At 34.5% G+C, this 17232-nt stretch overlaps 1 protein-coding gene across 2 annotated transcripts in view; it reads left to right on the top strand.

Annotated features, from left to right (window-relative positions):
* Positions 1-17232, top strand: part of P4HA1 (prolyl 4-hydroxylase subunit alpha 1) — an 89456-nt gene that overhangs the window by 34318 nt on the left and 37906 nt on the right. For both annotated transcript variants that reach the window (XM_045437732.1, XM_045437733.1), the window contains exons 6-8: positions 9431-9670; positions 12081-12277; positions 15044-15220. In XM_045437732.1, the coding sequence (XP_045293688.1) occupies positions 9431-9670; positions 12081-12277; positions 15044-15220 (614 nt within the window). The remainder of the gene's footprint in view (positions 1-9430; positions 9671-12080; positions 12278-15043; positions 15221-17232) is intronic.

Raw genomic sequence — 17232 nt, 5'->3', positions numbered from 1 at the left:
CTATTCTGGAAGTATGGCTTTTATACAATATTTATTTATTATCAGACCTATATGTTCAGAAGTCTGGCTAGAGGTATCAGTTTTATTGATTTTTTTTTTCAAAGAACCAGCTCCACTTTCATTGATCTCTTCTATTGTGTATTTAGTTTCTATATCATTTATTTCTGCTCTAATCTTTAGTTCCTTCCTTCTCCTGATAATATGTTTTGTTTGTTCTTTTTCTAGGTCCTTTAGGACCTAAAGCCAGGTTGTTTCTTTGAGATTTTTTTTTCCTTTTTTTTTTTTTTTTTTTTTAATGATTTTTAGCACAGAGCCTGATGTGGGGCTTGAATCCACAACCGTGAGATCATGACCTGAGCCAGAGTCAGACACTTAACTGACTGACCCTAGCCAGGTGCCCCTATTTGAGATATTTTTGCTTTTTGAGGTAGACCTGTATTACTATAAACTTCCCTCCTAGAACCACTTTTGTGGTGTTCCAAAGGTTTGAACCATTGTGTTTTCATTTTCATTTGTTTCCTTTTACTTTTTTATTTCTTTTTTTTATTTCCTGGTTGACCCATTCATAGTTTAGTAGCATGTTATTTATTTATTTGTTTTTTAAAATTTATATCCAAGTTAGTTAGCATATAGTGCAATAATATTTTCAGGAATAGATTCCAGTGATTCATCCCCTATGTGTAACACCCAGTGCTCATCAACAAGTGTCTTCCTTAATGACCCTTACCCATTTAGCCCATCCCCCCACCCACAGCCCCTCCAGCAACCCTCAGTTTGTTCTCTATATTGAAGAGTCTTTTATGTTTTGTCCCACTTCCTATTTTTATATATTTTTGCTTCCCTTCCTCTATGTTCATCTCTTTTGTATCTTAAATTCCACATATGGGTGAAGTCATATGATATTTGTCTTTGTCTGACTGACTTATTTCACTTAGCATAATACACTCTAATTCTATCCACATTGTTGCAAATTTCATTCTTTTTTATTGCTGAGTAATACTCCATTGTTTATATATACCACATCTTCTTTATCCATTCATTAGATGATGGACATTTGTGTTCTTTCCATACTTTGGCTGTTGTCAGTAGCAGTGCTATAAATGTTGGGGTGCATGTGCCCCTTTGAAACAGCACACCCGTGTCCCTTGGATATATACCCAGTAGGGCAATTGCTGGGCTGTAGGGTAGTTACTATTTTTAATTTTCTGAGGAATCTCCATACTGTTTTCCAGAGTGGCTGCACCAGTTTGCATTCCCACCAGCAGTGCAAAAGAGATCCTCTTTCTCTGCGTCCTCGCCAGCATGTGTTGTTGCCTGAATTGTTAATTTTAGCCATTCTGACAGGTGTGAGGTGGTATCTCAGTGTGGTTTGGATTTGTATTTCCCTGATGATGAGTGATGTTGAGCATTTTTTCATGTGTCTGTTAGTCATTTGGATGTCTTTGGAAAAGTGTCTATTCATGTCTCTTGCCCATTTCTTCACTGGATTATTTGTTTTTTGGGTGTTGAGTTTGATAAGTTCTTTATAGATTTAGGATACTAACCCTTTATCTGATAGGTCATTTGCAAATATCTTATCCCATTCCATCAGTTGCCTTTTAGTTTTGTTCATTGTTTCCTTTACTGTGCAGAAGCATTTTATCTTGATGAGGTCCCAGTAGTTCATTTTTGCTTTTGTTTCCCTTGCCTCCAGAGACGTGTTGAGAAGTTGCTGTGGCTGAGGTCAAAGAGGTTTTTGCCTGCTTTCTCCTTGAGGATTTTGATGGCTTCCTGTCTCATGTTTAGGTCTTTCATCCATTTTGAGTTTATTTTTGTGTATGGTGTAAGAAATTAGTCCAGGTTCATTTTTCTGCATGTTGCTGTTCAGTTTTCCCAACACCATTTGCTGAAGAGACTGTCTTTATTCCATTAGTAGCATGTTATTTAACCTTCATGTATTTGTGGTCTTTCCAGATTTCTTTCCCTTTTTCTTTCTTTCTTTCTTTCTTTCTTTCTTTCTTTCTTTCTTTCTTTTTCTTTCTTTTTTTTTTTTTTTTTGTGGTTAACTTCTAGTTTCATGGTGTTGTAAGAAATTATGTATGCTGTGACTTTTATCTTTTTGAATTTGTTGAGGCTTGTTTTGTAGCCTAATATGTGATCTATTCTGGAGAACATTCCATGTGTACTTGAAAAGAATGTGTATTCTGCTGTTTTACGGTGGAACGTTCTGATTACATCTGTTAAATCCAGCTAGTCCAGTGTGTCATTCAAAGCCATTGTTTCTTCGTTGATTTTTCTGTTTAGATGATCTGTCCATCAATGTAAATGGAGTGTTAAAGTCACCTGTTATTGTATTATTATTGAATAGTTCCTTTATGTTTATTGTTAACTGTTTTATGTATTTGAGTGCTTCCATGTTGGACACATAAATATTTATAATTTTAGATCTTGTTGGATTGTCCCCTTTATTTAAAGTCCTTGTTTTAAAGTCTAGTTTGTTTGATATCAGTATTGCTACCTTGGCTTTGACATCCGTTTGCACAATAAATATTTCTCCATCACCTTAATTTCAATCTGGAGGTATCAGATCTAAATTGACTCTCTTAATAAAATAAAAATAAATAACATGAGTTTCTTGTAGACAGCATATAGATGGATCCTGTCTTCTAAATCTATTCTGTCACCTTGTGTTTTTCGATTGGAATATTTAGTCCATTTACATTCAAAGTAATTATTAATAGATATGTATTTATGGCCATTTTATTACTTGTTTTATGATTGTTTCTGAAGATTTTCCCTGATCCCTTCTTGTCTTTCTCTCTTTCATGGTTTGTTGGTTTCCTTTAGTGATATATCTGGATTTCTTTCTCTTTATTCTTTGCATGTTTATTAGTGGTTTTAGGTTTGCATATAACCTCTTATGCATATAGCAGTCTATATTACGTTGATGGTCATTTAAGTTTGAACCTCTTTACTCCTTTCTTCCCTACGTTTTAGAATATGGTGTCATATTTTACATCCTTTTATTTTGTGAATTCCTTGGCTGACTTTTTACAGAAAAATTCATTGTTACTGCTTATGTGTTTCCTGCCTTTATACAGTTGCTTTTAGTGTCTCCTTTCCAATCAAAGAGTCCCCTTTAATATTTCTTCAGGGCTGGTTTAGTGGTCATGAACTCCTTTATTTTTTGTTTTTTATCTCCCCTTCTATCCTGAATGACAGCCTTGCTGAATTGAGTATTCTTGGCTGCAGGTTTTTCCCATTCAGCACTTTGAATATACCGTGCCACTCCTTTCTGGTTTGGAAAATTCCTGCTGAAAAATCTGCTCATAGCCTTGTGGGGTTTCCTTTGTATGTAACTGTTTTCTTTTGTCTTGCTGCTTTTAATATTTTTTCTTTATCGCTGTATTTTGCCATTAAAATTTTATTTATTTATTTATTTATTTATTAGAGAGAGAGAGAGAAAACGTTTGAGCTGGGGAGAGGGGAAGAGAGAGAGGGGCCAGAGGATCTGATGTGGGCTTTGAGCTGACAACAGCAAGCCTGATGTGGGGCTTGAACTCACAAACCATGAATGAGATCGTGACCTGAGCTAAAGTTGAACACTTAACCCCCTGAGCCACTCAGGCACTCCTATATTTTGCCACTTTAATTACAATATGTCTTGGTGTGGATCTGCTTTTGTTGAGAGAGAGAGAGAGAGAGAGAAAGAGAGAAAACCTTAAGCAGGCTCCATGCTCAGCACGGAGCCCAGTGTGGGGCTTGATCCCACGACTCTGGGATCATGACCAGAGCTGAAATCCAGGCACCCCTTACTGGACTATTTGCATTTAAAATATGCAAATCCTAGACATAATGTCATTTTATTCATAAATAATTAAATATGCATATCCAACTGATCAGTCAGGTCTTTTCCTTTTTAAATGACATAATCACTGTTATCCAACCTAACAAAGTGGCAGTATTTCCTTTGTATAACTTAATACCCAGTCAATACTTAGTTTCTCTGTTGATCTCAAAGGTATCTTTTTACAGTTGCACATTTTGGTTTTACCTCTTAAAGCTATTTTGTTCTTCTCTTTTCCCCTCCTTCTTTCCCTCCCATTCCACTGAATATTTGGAAAAACCTGGTTATAGGTCTTGTGGAATGTACATTTTGGAGTTGCCTGATTTCTTCCTTTTTGTGAACTTGTTCCTCTAACTCCTGTGTTTCCTACAAACTGGTTAGAGCTTGAGACTCCATTAGATTCCAGTTAAGTTTTAAAATTAACTCCATAGGTGGTGCTCTGAACTTCCCATTGAATTTTATGACTAGACGCTTAACATCTCATCATACCTTTTGTGCTAGTGATTGATGGGTAGCTTCACTGGTGGAAGACTGATACGTCCAAATGAAGTTTTCCATGAGTTTCATCTAATTGTTTTGGCAGCCTTGGATGATAATTGCCTAGAACTATTTCATTAGGGGTTCTAAAATTTTGATTAAAAAAAAAATTTTTTTTAAACATTTATTTATTTTTGAGACAGAGAGAGACAGAGCATGAACGGCAGAGGGTCAGAGAGAGAGGGAGACACAGAATCCGAAACAGGCTCCAGGCTCTGAGCTGTCAGCACAGAGCCTGACGCAGGGCTCCAACCCATGGACTGCGAGATCATGACCTGAGCCGAAGTCGGACATCCAACCGACTGAGCCACCCAGGCGCCCCAAATTTTGAATTTTTTATCCCATCATTCTTTCTACTTTTATTAGCCAGAATTCTATCAGTAAGAACTTTCTGGAACCATTTGGCTACCCTGAACTAGAGTTTATATATGAAGGGCAAGATAAATCCTTGATTGTTTTTCTTGTATCAACAACATTCAGAGTAATGAGTTGATGTCATAATAACTTCTAGTAGTGATCGCTGATTTTTTATCTGAAGTATCATTATAAACTCATGGATTTTTATATATTTTTATATTTCAATCCATTATATTAATTATTCATTTGATGTCCAGATATCCTATTTGAGACCAGTGGGATCATCTTTAGATTGGGTAATTTGTCTTTTTGAAATGACCCTATTTTTCTTTGCTAGTAAGGAAATTTAATTTTTTGCACAGTTTTTTCCAAACTTACACATTTCTACCCCAAAGCAGGAAGAATCAGGCCTTGATTCTTTTTTTTTAAGTGTTTCTTTTGAGAGAGAGTATGATCACATGAGTGGGAGAGGGGCAGAGAGAGAGGGAGAGAGAGTATCCCAGTCATTGGTTCATGAGATCAAGATCATGACCTGAGCTGAAATCAAGAGTCAGGCACTTAACTGACAGCGCCACCTAGTCACCCCAGGCCTTGATTTTTTTTTTTTTTAATGGGGAATGACATTTAGGAAGTGGAATATAGCTAGGTTTTAGGGATGTCAGTTGCTATTGAGTTTGTCATTCATTCTAGATCTTTTCAATGGACAGATATAGGAAATATGTGAGTTCATGTTGTTAATTCCAATTAAAATCTCCAAGTATCTCATCTGATTCACTGTTTAAAGATGGAATGTTATATGAAGATTCTATTCATATCATTCAGAGTTATACTTTTTATTTCTTTATTATTTTTTATTTTTAAATATTTATTTGAAAGTTTGTTTATTTTGAGAGAGTGCATGTATGTGCACATGTGAGAGCACAAGTCGGGGAGGGGCAGAGAGAAAGAGAGACATAATCTCAAGCAGGCGCTGCTCCATCAGTGCACAGCCCAATGTGGGGCTCGAACTCATGAACTGTGAGATCATCACCTCACCCGAGATCAAGAGTCCAACATTTAACCAACTCTGCCACCCAGGCACCCCTATTAATTTATTTTTAAGAGAGAACGAGAGAGAGAAAGAGTGCACAAGTAGGGGAGGGCCAGAGAGACAAAGAGAGACACAATCCAGTGCAGGCTCTAGGCTCTGAGCTGTCAATGCAGAGCTCATCATGGGGCCCGAACCCACTAACTGTGAGATCATGACCTGAGCTGAAGTTGGATGCTTAACCGACTGAGCCTCCTAGGCACCCCCATTTATTTCTTTCTATAGCTTCTTTGGTTTTTTTTTTTTTTTTTTTGGTTCTTAGGAAAGTAATGGTAATTGTACAGTATTTGAAAAAGTAGAGAGGTATAAAGATTTAGGAAACAACTTGTAATCCATCCCCCAGGGTATCAGTTTAGCATTTTGACATATTTCTGTCTAGATTTTTCTGGCTTTCCTATATAGCATTTGAAATTATCTTTCTGAATGAAAAATACTGTTCCATTATATTGACATATCTGTCTTGCTCTTAGTTTATTACAGTTTTTAGCTATAATATTTGGTTCAGCTATAAAAAAATTATTTATATAAGAAGGTGTTTTTTCCTCAACCCTTAGTATTAAACTCAAGAAAATAATTGAAAAGTAGTATCAATTCATAGGCATAAAATTACTACTCTTGTTTCATATTGCCAAATGTCTTAACAGTAAAGTTACCACTTTACTACTCCCTCCCCTAGTAAATTTTGCCATTTTATGGTGTAATTTCACACAAACTTCTGGAGTCATAGTGTACAGATTCCAATTCTGGCTCTTTGCTGTGTGACCTTGAGCATAATAGTTAAACTCTTTCTACTATAGTTCCTTATCTGGATTGCTTTGAGAATTAAATAAGTGACAAATGCCTGGCACATAGTAAGATCTCAGTAAATGTACGTAGGCTGTTGTTCAAAAATATTTTTCTGGGGCACCTGGGTAGTAGCTCAGTCAGTTGAGTGGCCAACTCTTGATTTTGGCTCAGGTCATATGATTCCAGGGTCATGGGATCAAGTCCCACGTCGGGTCTATGCTCAGTGTGGAACTTGCTCGGAATTCTCTCTCTCTCTCTCTCTCTCTCTCTCTCTCTCTCTCTCTGCCCCTCTGCCCCCTCCCCTGCTTGTACTCTCTCTCCCTCTCTCCCTCTCTCTGTAAAATAAAAATAATAATAATAAAGTTAAAAAATTTTTTTTCTTCAGCATTGTTTTAATTTCATATTTCTTGGGGCACCTGGGTGGCTCAGTCGGTTACGCGACTGACTTCGGCTCAGGTCATGATCTCACGGTTTGTGAGTTTGAGCCCCGCGTTGGGCTCTGTGCTGACAGCTCAGAGCCTGGAGCCTGCTTCTGATTCGTGTCTCCCTCTCTCTCTGCCCCTCCCCCACTCATGGTCTGTCTCTCTCTGTCTCAGAAATAAATAAACATGAGAAAATTTAAAAAATTTAATTGCATATTTCTTTAATGATTAGTGAGATTTTTTTTCTTCAAGCGTTGTGGTTTCCTATTTACATTTTATTTCATGTGAACTGTCAAATATCCTTTTAAAAAAAATTTTTTTTACATGTATTTATTTTTGAGAGACAGAGTGAGATAGAGCGCAAGTGGGTGAGGGACAGAGAGAGAGGGAGACACAGAATCCAAAACAGGCTCCAGGCTCTGAGCTGTTAGCACAGAGCCCGACATGGGGCTTGAACCCACGAACTGTGAAATCATGACCTGAGCCAAAGTCAGACACTTAACTGACTGAGCCACCCAGGCGCCTCAAATATCCTTTTTTCAAACTAGGTTTTTTGTTGTTGTTGTTTTGTTTTGTTTTTTAAGTAGGCTCCACACCGAATGTGGGGCTTGAACTCACAACCCCGAGATCAAGAGTTTTATGATCTACTGACTGAGCCAGTCAGGTGCCCCATCTTCTCTTCTTAAGATAGAAGTTTTACTTCACAAACCAGTTGACATACCAACACCAAAAGCACAACTGATTAAAGATTAATGTTAGACTTCACCAAAATTAAAACTTCTATACTTCCAAGTACACCATCAAGAAAGTGAAAAGACTACCCATACAATGGGAAAGAATATGTGAAAATCATATTTATGATCAGGGACTTGTATCCAGAATATATAAAGAACTCTAAAAATAGTGAAAAGATTCAAATTAAAAAAATTTTTTTTTTATTTATTTAATTTTTTTTTTCAACGTTTATTTATTTTTGGGACAGAGAGAGACAGAGCATGAACGGGGGAGGGGCAGAGAGAGAGGGAGACACAGAATCGGAAACAGGCTCCAGGCTCTGAGCTGTCAGCCCAGAGCCAGACGCGGGGCCCGAACCCACGGACCACGAGATCATGACCTGAGCCGAAGTCGGACGCTTAACTGACTGAGCCACCCAGGCGCCCCAAAAAGATTCAAATTTTTAAACGGACAAAGGATTTGAATAGATATTTTCCCAAAGATGATATACAAATGGACAATAAGCATATGAAAAGATACTTCGTATCATCATTAAGGGAAATACAAATCAACATAATGAAATACTACTTTATACCCAGCTAAATGGCTATAATAAAAACAAATGGACAACAACAAGTATTAGTGAGAATGTGGAGAAATTGGAACCTTCATACATTGCTGGTGGGATTGTAAAATGGTGTAGGCACTTTGGAGAACAGTTTGGCAGTTCTTGAAAATGTTAAGCATAGAGTTGCTGTGGGACCCAACAGTTCCACTGCTGCATATAAGGGTAATGATAATAAATATCCACACAGAAACTTGTGCATGCATGTATGTAGTAGCATTGTTCATAAAAGCCAAAAAACTGGAAACTCAAATGTCCCTCAATTGATAAACAAAATATAGTCTTTTCATACAATGGACTATTGCTTGGCAATAAAAAGGATGCCACAACATGAATGAACCTTGAAAACTTTATGCTGAATTGAAAGAAACCAGTTACAAAAGACCCTGTGTTGTGTAATTTCACTTATATGAAATAACCAGAATAGACAAATCTGTAGATTCAGAAAGTAGATGAGTGGTTAAATAGGGCTGGGGCAGGGAAAGGGAGATAATGGGTAGTGACTGCTAATGGTTACAGGGTTTCTTTTTGGGGTGATGAAAATGTTCTAAAATTAGATTTGGTGTTGGTTGCACAACTCTGAATATACTAAAAACTATTGTATTCTTTAAATGGATGAACTTTATGGAATGTAAATTACATGTCATTAATGCTGTTGGAATAAAGAGGAAGGAAAAAGGAAAGGAACCAATTTACAGGTTTGCCTCTCTTCCTGTCCATTCATTTCTTGCACAGATTGTTGGTTAGGAGTAAGATGTATGTCATATGGTAATTCCTGTTGTGCTAGAAAATTGCATGCTTCAACTTAATTGATGTTTTATTTTAGTATGATGGCTGATAATTGAAGTCTTGGGTTTTCTAGGTCCATGACCCCTATTAGTGTGATTCTCAGCATGTTTCATTACCTTGTAGATTGTTCCTTTGTTCATAAACTTAGAATAATTCTTGTTTTTCCTACCTCCGAAGGTTGTTAAGTTCAAATGAAAGCGAGATAGCACTTTGAAAGCTGTATAGTCCTAAATAAATAGAGAGTAGTATTAAGATTTCTAAAGTTCTCTGTTATTTTCTTTCCATAGGAGTAAAACACAAATCTTTTCTAACAGTTGAGGACTGTTTTGAGTTGGGCAAAGTGGCCTACACAGAAGCAGATTATTACCATACAGAACTGTGGATGGAACAAGCACTAAGGCAGCTGGATGAAGGAGAGGTTTCTACCATTGATAAAGTCTCTGTTCTAGATTATTTGAGCTACGCGGTATACCAGCAGGGAGACCTGGATAAGGCACTTTTGCTCACAAAGAAGCTTCTTGAACTAGGTATGTTAAATTGGCCTAATTCAAGATTATATACACACACACACACATACATATATATGTATATATAAATTATATATAATTATTGTATATAAAAAGTGCCAACCTATATGACAACATAAATGTATATGTATAATTCTGATATATGACTACATATCTTGTCTTACATATATATATGTATATAATGATAAATATATATAATTCTGATATATGTGTAATTCTGATAAGTGTAATTTGTTATATAGCTTTGGTACATTTTTTTTTCTTTTTTCAGGTTTTTATTTAAATTCTAGTTAGCATACAGTGCAGTATTAGTCTCAGGGGTGGAATTTAGTGATTCATCACCTATATACAACACCTGTGTTCAGTACAACAAATGCCCTCCTTAATTCCCATCACCTATCTAATCTATCCCCCCCACCTACCTCCCCTTCATCAGTACTCAGTTTGTTCTCTATAGTTAAGAGTCTGTTTCTTGGTTTGCCTTTCCAACCCCCCCCTTCCCCCCTCCATGTTCATTTGTTTTGCTTCTTAAATTCCACATATGAGCAAAATCATACGGTATTTGCCTTTCTCTGACATATTTTGCTGAAGATTGTACTCTCTAGTTCCATACATGTCATTGCAAATGGCAAAATTTCATTCTTTTCTATGGCTGAGTAATATTTATTCCATTTGGTACTTTTTATTTGTTATAAGTCAAGAATCTGTTAGACAAATTTTATCCTCTCCCTGTTTATACATAAATAAGTGGCAACTGATTTTCCTCAGTTAATGGTACTACAACAGTGGCTGTGCTACTCTGCTGTATACTCTTCAGGAATTTCAAAAGTGGACCTAACCTAGCTCACTCAGTAAAAAATGTTTATTTACCATGTTGCTATATTAAATATTAACCAGTTTCCTTTGAAATGTTTTGTGTTCTTACATTTCATGTTTAAAAATGATCTTGTGATTTAAAATAAATAGACTGAAAATGTAATTTGCCATATTCAAATATTAGATAATGTGATATCCTTTGAGGATTTTATCACTAGTGTTTTGAACTTGTTTCTCTAAGTATGATCCAGGGACCATGTACATTGGAAGTACTTGGATACATATTAGAAATGAAAAATTTCTTGATTTCCACCCCAAAGCTACTAAATCAGAATCTGTGGACATTGAATCGTATGCTAATAAATTCAGGTGACCTCTGGTATATAATGAAGCTTTAAAACTTTTCAAAAATTAATTATTTTTATGAATAGGTTAATATGTGTATTTTAGAAAAGTCAAACAGTTTAAAAGAATTGGCCATCTGAAAATGAACTTCTGATAATTAGGTTATTTCTTGGTTGAGTGAGTTAATAAATTGAGATATTAGTTCAAGTACCTTTTTTTCAATATTTTTTCGTGATTTTTTTCTCCTCACTTAAAGAATATTTTACTCCTTATAGAAAATTTTTAAAAATAAAAGATATGGAAGAGTCATCCATAAGTCTATCACTGAAAGATTTTCACAATCACAAATTTTTTTGTTTCATTATAGTATATACCCTCTTTCCTGCACATACATACTTATCCCATTCTTTTACAAAATTAAGATTATATTGTATATCACAACATATATTGTGAGCAGTTTCTCAAAGACAAAATCTTACAAATGTAAGGCTAGATTTCCTAAACACTTCATTTAATATCACAAATGAGGTTGCTGTGTATTGTTCTTTTTTATTTTTGTGTGTATGTGTGGTGGTTTGGATTTTTTTTCCCTCTAGGATGGGTGGAGTAGTCTAGTCCTCATTTCCCCTACTAAAAGATAGCTAAAAATGATGACTAGCAATTCAGAGGCAGTTAGTGGATTCTGCTTTATTTGAAAATTATATCTTTAGTTTCTCTTTTTCCATCTCACTTAGAATTTGGGGACTGAAATTCACTCAGAAGTAGGCTGTGTTCTGCATTTATAATGTATCTGTGGTGAATGTTGCTTTTGAACTGTATATACACTGTCTTTCCCATGATGATTACATTCAGTTTCAGAAAAATCTTTTCTATTGCTTAAAATAAGTAGAATGAGTGATATTTTAGAATTCACTTGACATCAAACTGATCATAATTATTTCACTGAGACTTTTCTTTGAGAACTTTTCAGTAAGTTCTCAAAGTAGAATATTTACTACTTTGACATAAATGGCTGATTCCTTCTCCGGAACTCTTTGTATATAGGGTGACAGTAGGTGATTTACTTCAGCCAGTACTGGTTTATACCTGTTGTTTTGGTGTAATGATTTTTATTAGTGCCTCCTTTTACTCTCATAAGTGTCCCAGTTTGAAAGGTAAATTAAATGATCCTGCATTTTTATATTCCTATATTCTGATGCTTGAACAACTATAAACTTAGTCATGGACATGTTTCCTTTCTCTCCAATAGATCCTGAACACCAGAGAGCTAATGGTAACTTAAAATATTTTGAATATATAATGGCTAAAGAAAAAGATGCTAATAAATCTGCTTCAGATGACCAATCTGATCGGAAAACCACACTGAAGAAAAAAGGGGTTGCTGTGGATTACCTGCCAGAGAGACAGAAGTACGAAATGCTGTGCCGTGGGGAGGGTATCAAAATGGTAAAGTGGAAAAGCCAATTGTGTGTGTGTATGAATGTGTGTGTGTGTGTGTGTGTTTGTACATAGTTCTAGAGAGAATCAGAGTTCTTTTATATTTAAGCCTATGTGATAAAAATTAGAATTAACTTCTTAAAGTATTACAGTATACCATATCACCTTATTGTGGGTGTCACACTTAATATGCTCCAGCTGTTAGTAAAATAGTTTTAGAATAAAGAATCATTATTGCATTTTGTTTATTTTTGGTAATATAACTCTTTGCATAGGCCAAAAGAGGCTTATTTTTTTTTTTTTTTTTTAATTTTTTTTTTCAACGTTTATTTATTTTTGGGACAGAGAGAGACAGAGCATGAACGGGGGAGGGGCAGAGAGAGAGGGAGACACAGAATCGGAAACAGGCTCCAGGCTCTGAGCCATCAGCCCAGAGCCCGACGCGGGGCTTGAACTCACGGACCGCGAGATCGTGACCTGGCTGAAGTCAGAAGCTTAACCAACTGCGCCACCCAGGCGCCCCAGAGGCTTATTTTTATAAGATGAGGGATGAGATAATTTAAGGGATAAGATCATTTAAGCTTTATCTTATATCTTAATGCAAAAGAGATTTCTGCAATCTTAATAGAAATAATATATCATCCTAACCCGTTGTATAAAACAAAGAATTCATCTATACAATAATCTTTTGTGGTTTTGCTCCTAGCTGACCTTGACAAGATTGCTTAGTGAAACATGTTAGTCTATTTAAGAAATATTTAAAACGCAGAAAGGATTTCAAAAGATTTTTGCTTTAACATTTATTTTTTTTAAATACTCAAATGTGCCTATAAATATCCCTTCCTTTATTGTATATCTATATTTATGTATTTATAACTCAGAATACCAGTGCTTCAGGGTGTTAATAGATAAAAGACAACAAACAAGTTTAAGTCTGGAGAACATAGGTTTTTGTTCAGCCTCAGGACTTTTCAGAGTCCTTTTATGATAATGTACATCACGGATATGCTATACATTGTTTCCCAACATTAATAGATCATGGAACCCTTTTTTAGGAATATCATGGGGTACTACTGTTCAGCTGAATGTGGGCATATGTAGAAGGAGTTAGTGAATTTTTGAAGTAAGTACTTTTAAGTTGTAAACATTTGAATAGCGTTGTAAGGTTTTCTCTGCTACTGATAAACTCAAGCTGGACTTTACATTTTGATATTGATGACTTTTTGACATTTGAGGACTTATCGTTGACAGCCTAATCTCTAACAGCAAATGTGTAGATCATATCTATGTTGACACTTTTGATAGCTAAGTTCATGGAGACCTGGAAGAATATGCTTACTTTTGCTTTGGTGCTAAGGAGTAAATATAAGGGTACTAACACTCTGATAGACTCATGAAATATTTTTTTAATTTCACATCTAAATATTTTATTATGTATCTATTGAAGGTAAAGATAATAATCAAAAAACCATTATCATACCTAAAAAAATTCATAATATTTCCATAATATCATGAAACATCTATGAGTGTTCAAATTTCCAATAGTAAGCAAATATTTTTTATTGCCCTTAATAACTCTTAAAGAACAAATCAAAATAAAGCCATAGGTATAAAATAGAAGTCTGCTTAATTTGCCAGTTTGTTGATATGACACACACACAGTAACTCTGCCCAAAATCAAAGGATCGTCTTTATCCTCAGAATAGTTAAATTCACCTCATGGTTATATCAAAGACTTATATAAATACATATTTAGATTTTTTTTAAGTTTATTTGTTTTGAGAGAGAAACTGCATGCACGAGTGGGGGAGGGGCAGAGAGAGAGAGAGAGAGAAAGAGAGAGAATCCCAAGCAGGCTCCGAGCTGTCAGTGCAGGGCCTGATGTGGGGCTCAAACTCATAAACTGTGAGATCATGACCTGAGCCAAAACCAAGAGTGGGATGCTTAACTGACTGAGCCACTCAGTTGCCCAATAAATCTTTAGATTTGACTCTAGGTAAATAAAGTACATGGAGAATAAACATGAATCATTATTTACTTGTCTTAGTAGGTTAACCTAATATTTAAAACAAAAACTAATATTATTCCTACTTCATATATGATGCACTTATTCAATCAAGAGAAGATTCAGCAATGGAATCACTTATTTAGTTAATATAGGTTGAAAGGAACATTTGTTTTGTCGATCACTCAATTTTTAATATCTATCAATAAAAGCACCTGCCTTCTTTAATAACTTATTTTTTCTTTTTCAGTTACTCATTTTCATCTTTGCTTTTTAAAACTACCTAACTAAATCTATTTATTTATGCTACAAGCATTTAACTGGGAGGTATTTAGATAAACCTGATGAGGTTTTGCTTTGTTTTATTTCTCCTTTTAGAAATTTTTTTTCTGGGTGCTTTCCAGTTAGTTTGTGAAGTTTGGAGCAATGCTGGTCATTCATTTTATATTTTCATAAATATGTCATTATTTCTTTCATATTTAAATATCTCAACTTTATTTTAATGAGACAAGGGTTGGAAGAGAAACCCTACCTTTTTTCTTATATAAGGCCTAACACCTCTCCCAGAAAATAATCATTAATAAACCTTGTAAAGTCCTGAATGTCCCATTTGATGCAAAATACTTGCAGAGTACTGTTTCTTTTGTATAGTCTACCATAAATGCTCTATTTATACACAAGCATGATTATTGTTTCTTTTCTGCATAGGAGCAAGCATTAAAAATATTATTACTCTAATATATTTATCATTTTTGTAACTTTATGTTTAGACTCCTCGGAGACAGAAAAAACTCTTTTGCCGTTATCATGATGGAAACCGGAATCCTAAATTCATTCTGGCCCCAGCTAAACAGGAGGATGAGTGGGACAAGCCTCGTATTATTCGCTTCCATGATATTATCTCTGATGCAGAAATTGAAATTGTCAAAGATCTAGCAAAACCAAGGGTAAGTAATTTTTTATCTTTTCTCCTTCTCAGTTTACTTTACCCATGTATCAGTTTTGCCTTTGCAAGTTACAAATATGATAATTGATATGGCAATAATCCCACAGATAGTTTTAGATATTGTTGTCATAACATAATGGAGTTGTTAACTAAGCTCTATGCCAATTTTTCCTTAGTTATTAACACAAGTAGCAAACCCTGCATCTGGGTTTTAAGCACTTAATTATGAAAATCATAAATGAGATTTTTATTGACACTTAAATTTGTGTTTCAGTATCTTCCTGAAAAAGTTTTGTATGTATTTTCGGAACTTTAGTCTCATAGACTAATCAAAGACCAACTTTCTCCTATCTTCTATATTTTTATCTGAAAGAATACTTGAAGTATTTTTATTTCCCTTCTGGCACATTATTACTAGAAAGATATAATTGGGCACAGTCATCATGCTAATTTGAAATAAGGACATCATAGTTTTCTGAATTTAACTCACATAATTTATCTTAAGAAAAACAATTGAATGTAAATACAGTCCCATAAACTTATTGTTTAGCATAGAAATTCTTCTTTTATGAGAATGGGAGAAACACTATCCTTTATGGTCTTGCCTTTTTCCCCACCAGCTTGTTCTCATTGAACAAGATCTCCATTTTATATCATTGATAGTAAAATACAAACTGCCCTCACTTTTATAAAGAGACTGTTACACAGGAGTTGGCAAATTTTTTCTATAAAGGTGCAGATAATAAATATATTTTAGGCTTTGCTGGCCATACCATCTGTCACAACTACTCAAGTTTGCCACTGTAGTGCGAAAGCAGCCATAGAAAATATATAAATGAGTGTGGCTGTATTTCAATAAAACTTTGTTTCCAAAAGCAGGTGGCAGTCCATAGTTCGCAGATCCTTGTTATATTAAAAGATTTAATTATCTGGATTTCTGTACTGCAAAATAAACCTAAAGTCAGAATTTTTGTTGTTGTCAAATTTTATGATTCCAAATTGGCACTTTTTGTTTTTTTATCAAAGATTACATTTTAAATGGGAAAGACTGGTCTAATATATATATATATATATATATATATATATATACACACATATATATGTATGTATATATATACATATATATACATACATATATATACATACATATATATACATACATATATATATACATATATATACATACATATATATATACATATATATATATACACATATATATATATACACACGCACACACACACATACATACATATATATGTGTGTGTATATGTGTGTGTGTGTATATATATATATATATATCTCCAAGGGAATTCTTATCACTCTTTCATCATATTGTGCCAGTATTGTCTGAATTCCTATTTTCGTCCATTCTTTGTGGTCTATAAACCAAGTAAACCAAAACATCTTGGTAGAATATTGATTAAGAATGCATTTCAGCTTGGGGATCAAGTCATATATCTCTGGGTTTGGAGACCTCAGTCTTCAAAGGGGATGCCTCAGTTGGATTATTTTAATAAAAAAATTCAAAGGCAATAAAAATTTTATTCTGTTTTGTTAACCTCCAAATCACCCTCCATTTTTTTTTAAAGTTTAAAATCATTATCTTGGCTGTCATCAATTTCTTACTGTTTTTGTACATTTATGAGTTCCTTTCATCTACCTTTCTGTTAGGTCCCAAGATTATTTCACTGTATATGTGAAATATATGAACATATATATTGAAGGAAGGAAAGATAGATTTTGAAACAAATTTTGAACAACATTAACCTTTGCAGACAGTTGCATCACTAAAAAAATTAAAATAAGAGGTTTGAAATGGATCATTAACTGCAAATAGCCATTCTTGTAACTATAAATTAGACTTCACATTTTAGAAATTTTTCTTTCCTCACAGTCCCATCATCCAACCATTGAAAGAAATTTAATTTCTAATCTCTTTTGTGTATCCTCCATTCATGCAAAGCAAAAACAAAATTTTTTAAATAACAAAAAAAATCCAAAAACTAAAAA

This window comes from Leopardus geoffroyi, chromosome D2 (genome assembly GCF_018350155.1).
Source record: "Leopardus geoffroyi isolate Oge1 chromosome D2, O.geoffroyi_Oge1_pat1.0, whole genome shotgun sequence".
Lineage (NCBI taxonomy): Eukaryota > Metazoa > Chordata > Mammalia > Carnivora > Felidae > Leopardus > Leopardus geoffroyi.
Note: the sequence above shows the minus strand (reverse complement) of the source record. Positions and strands in the feature narration are given on the sequence as shown.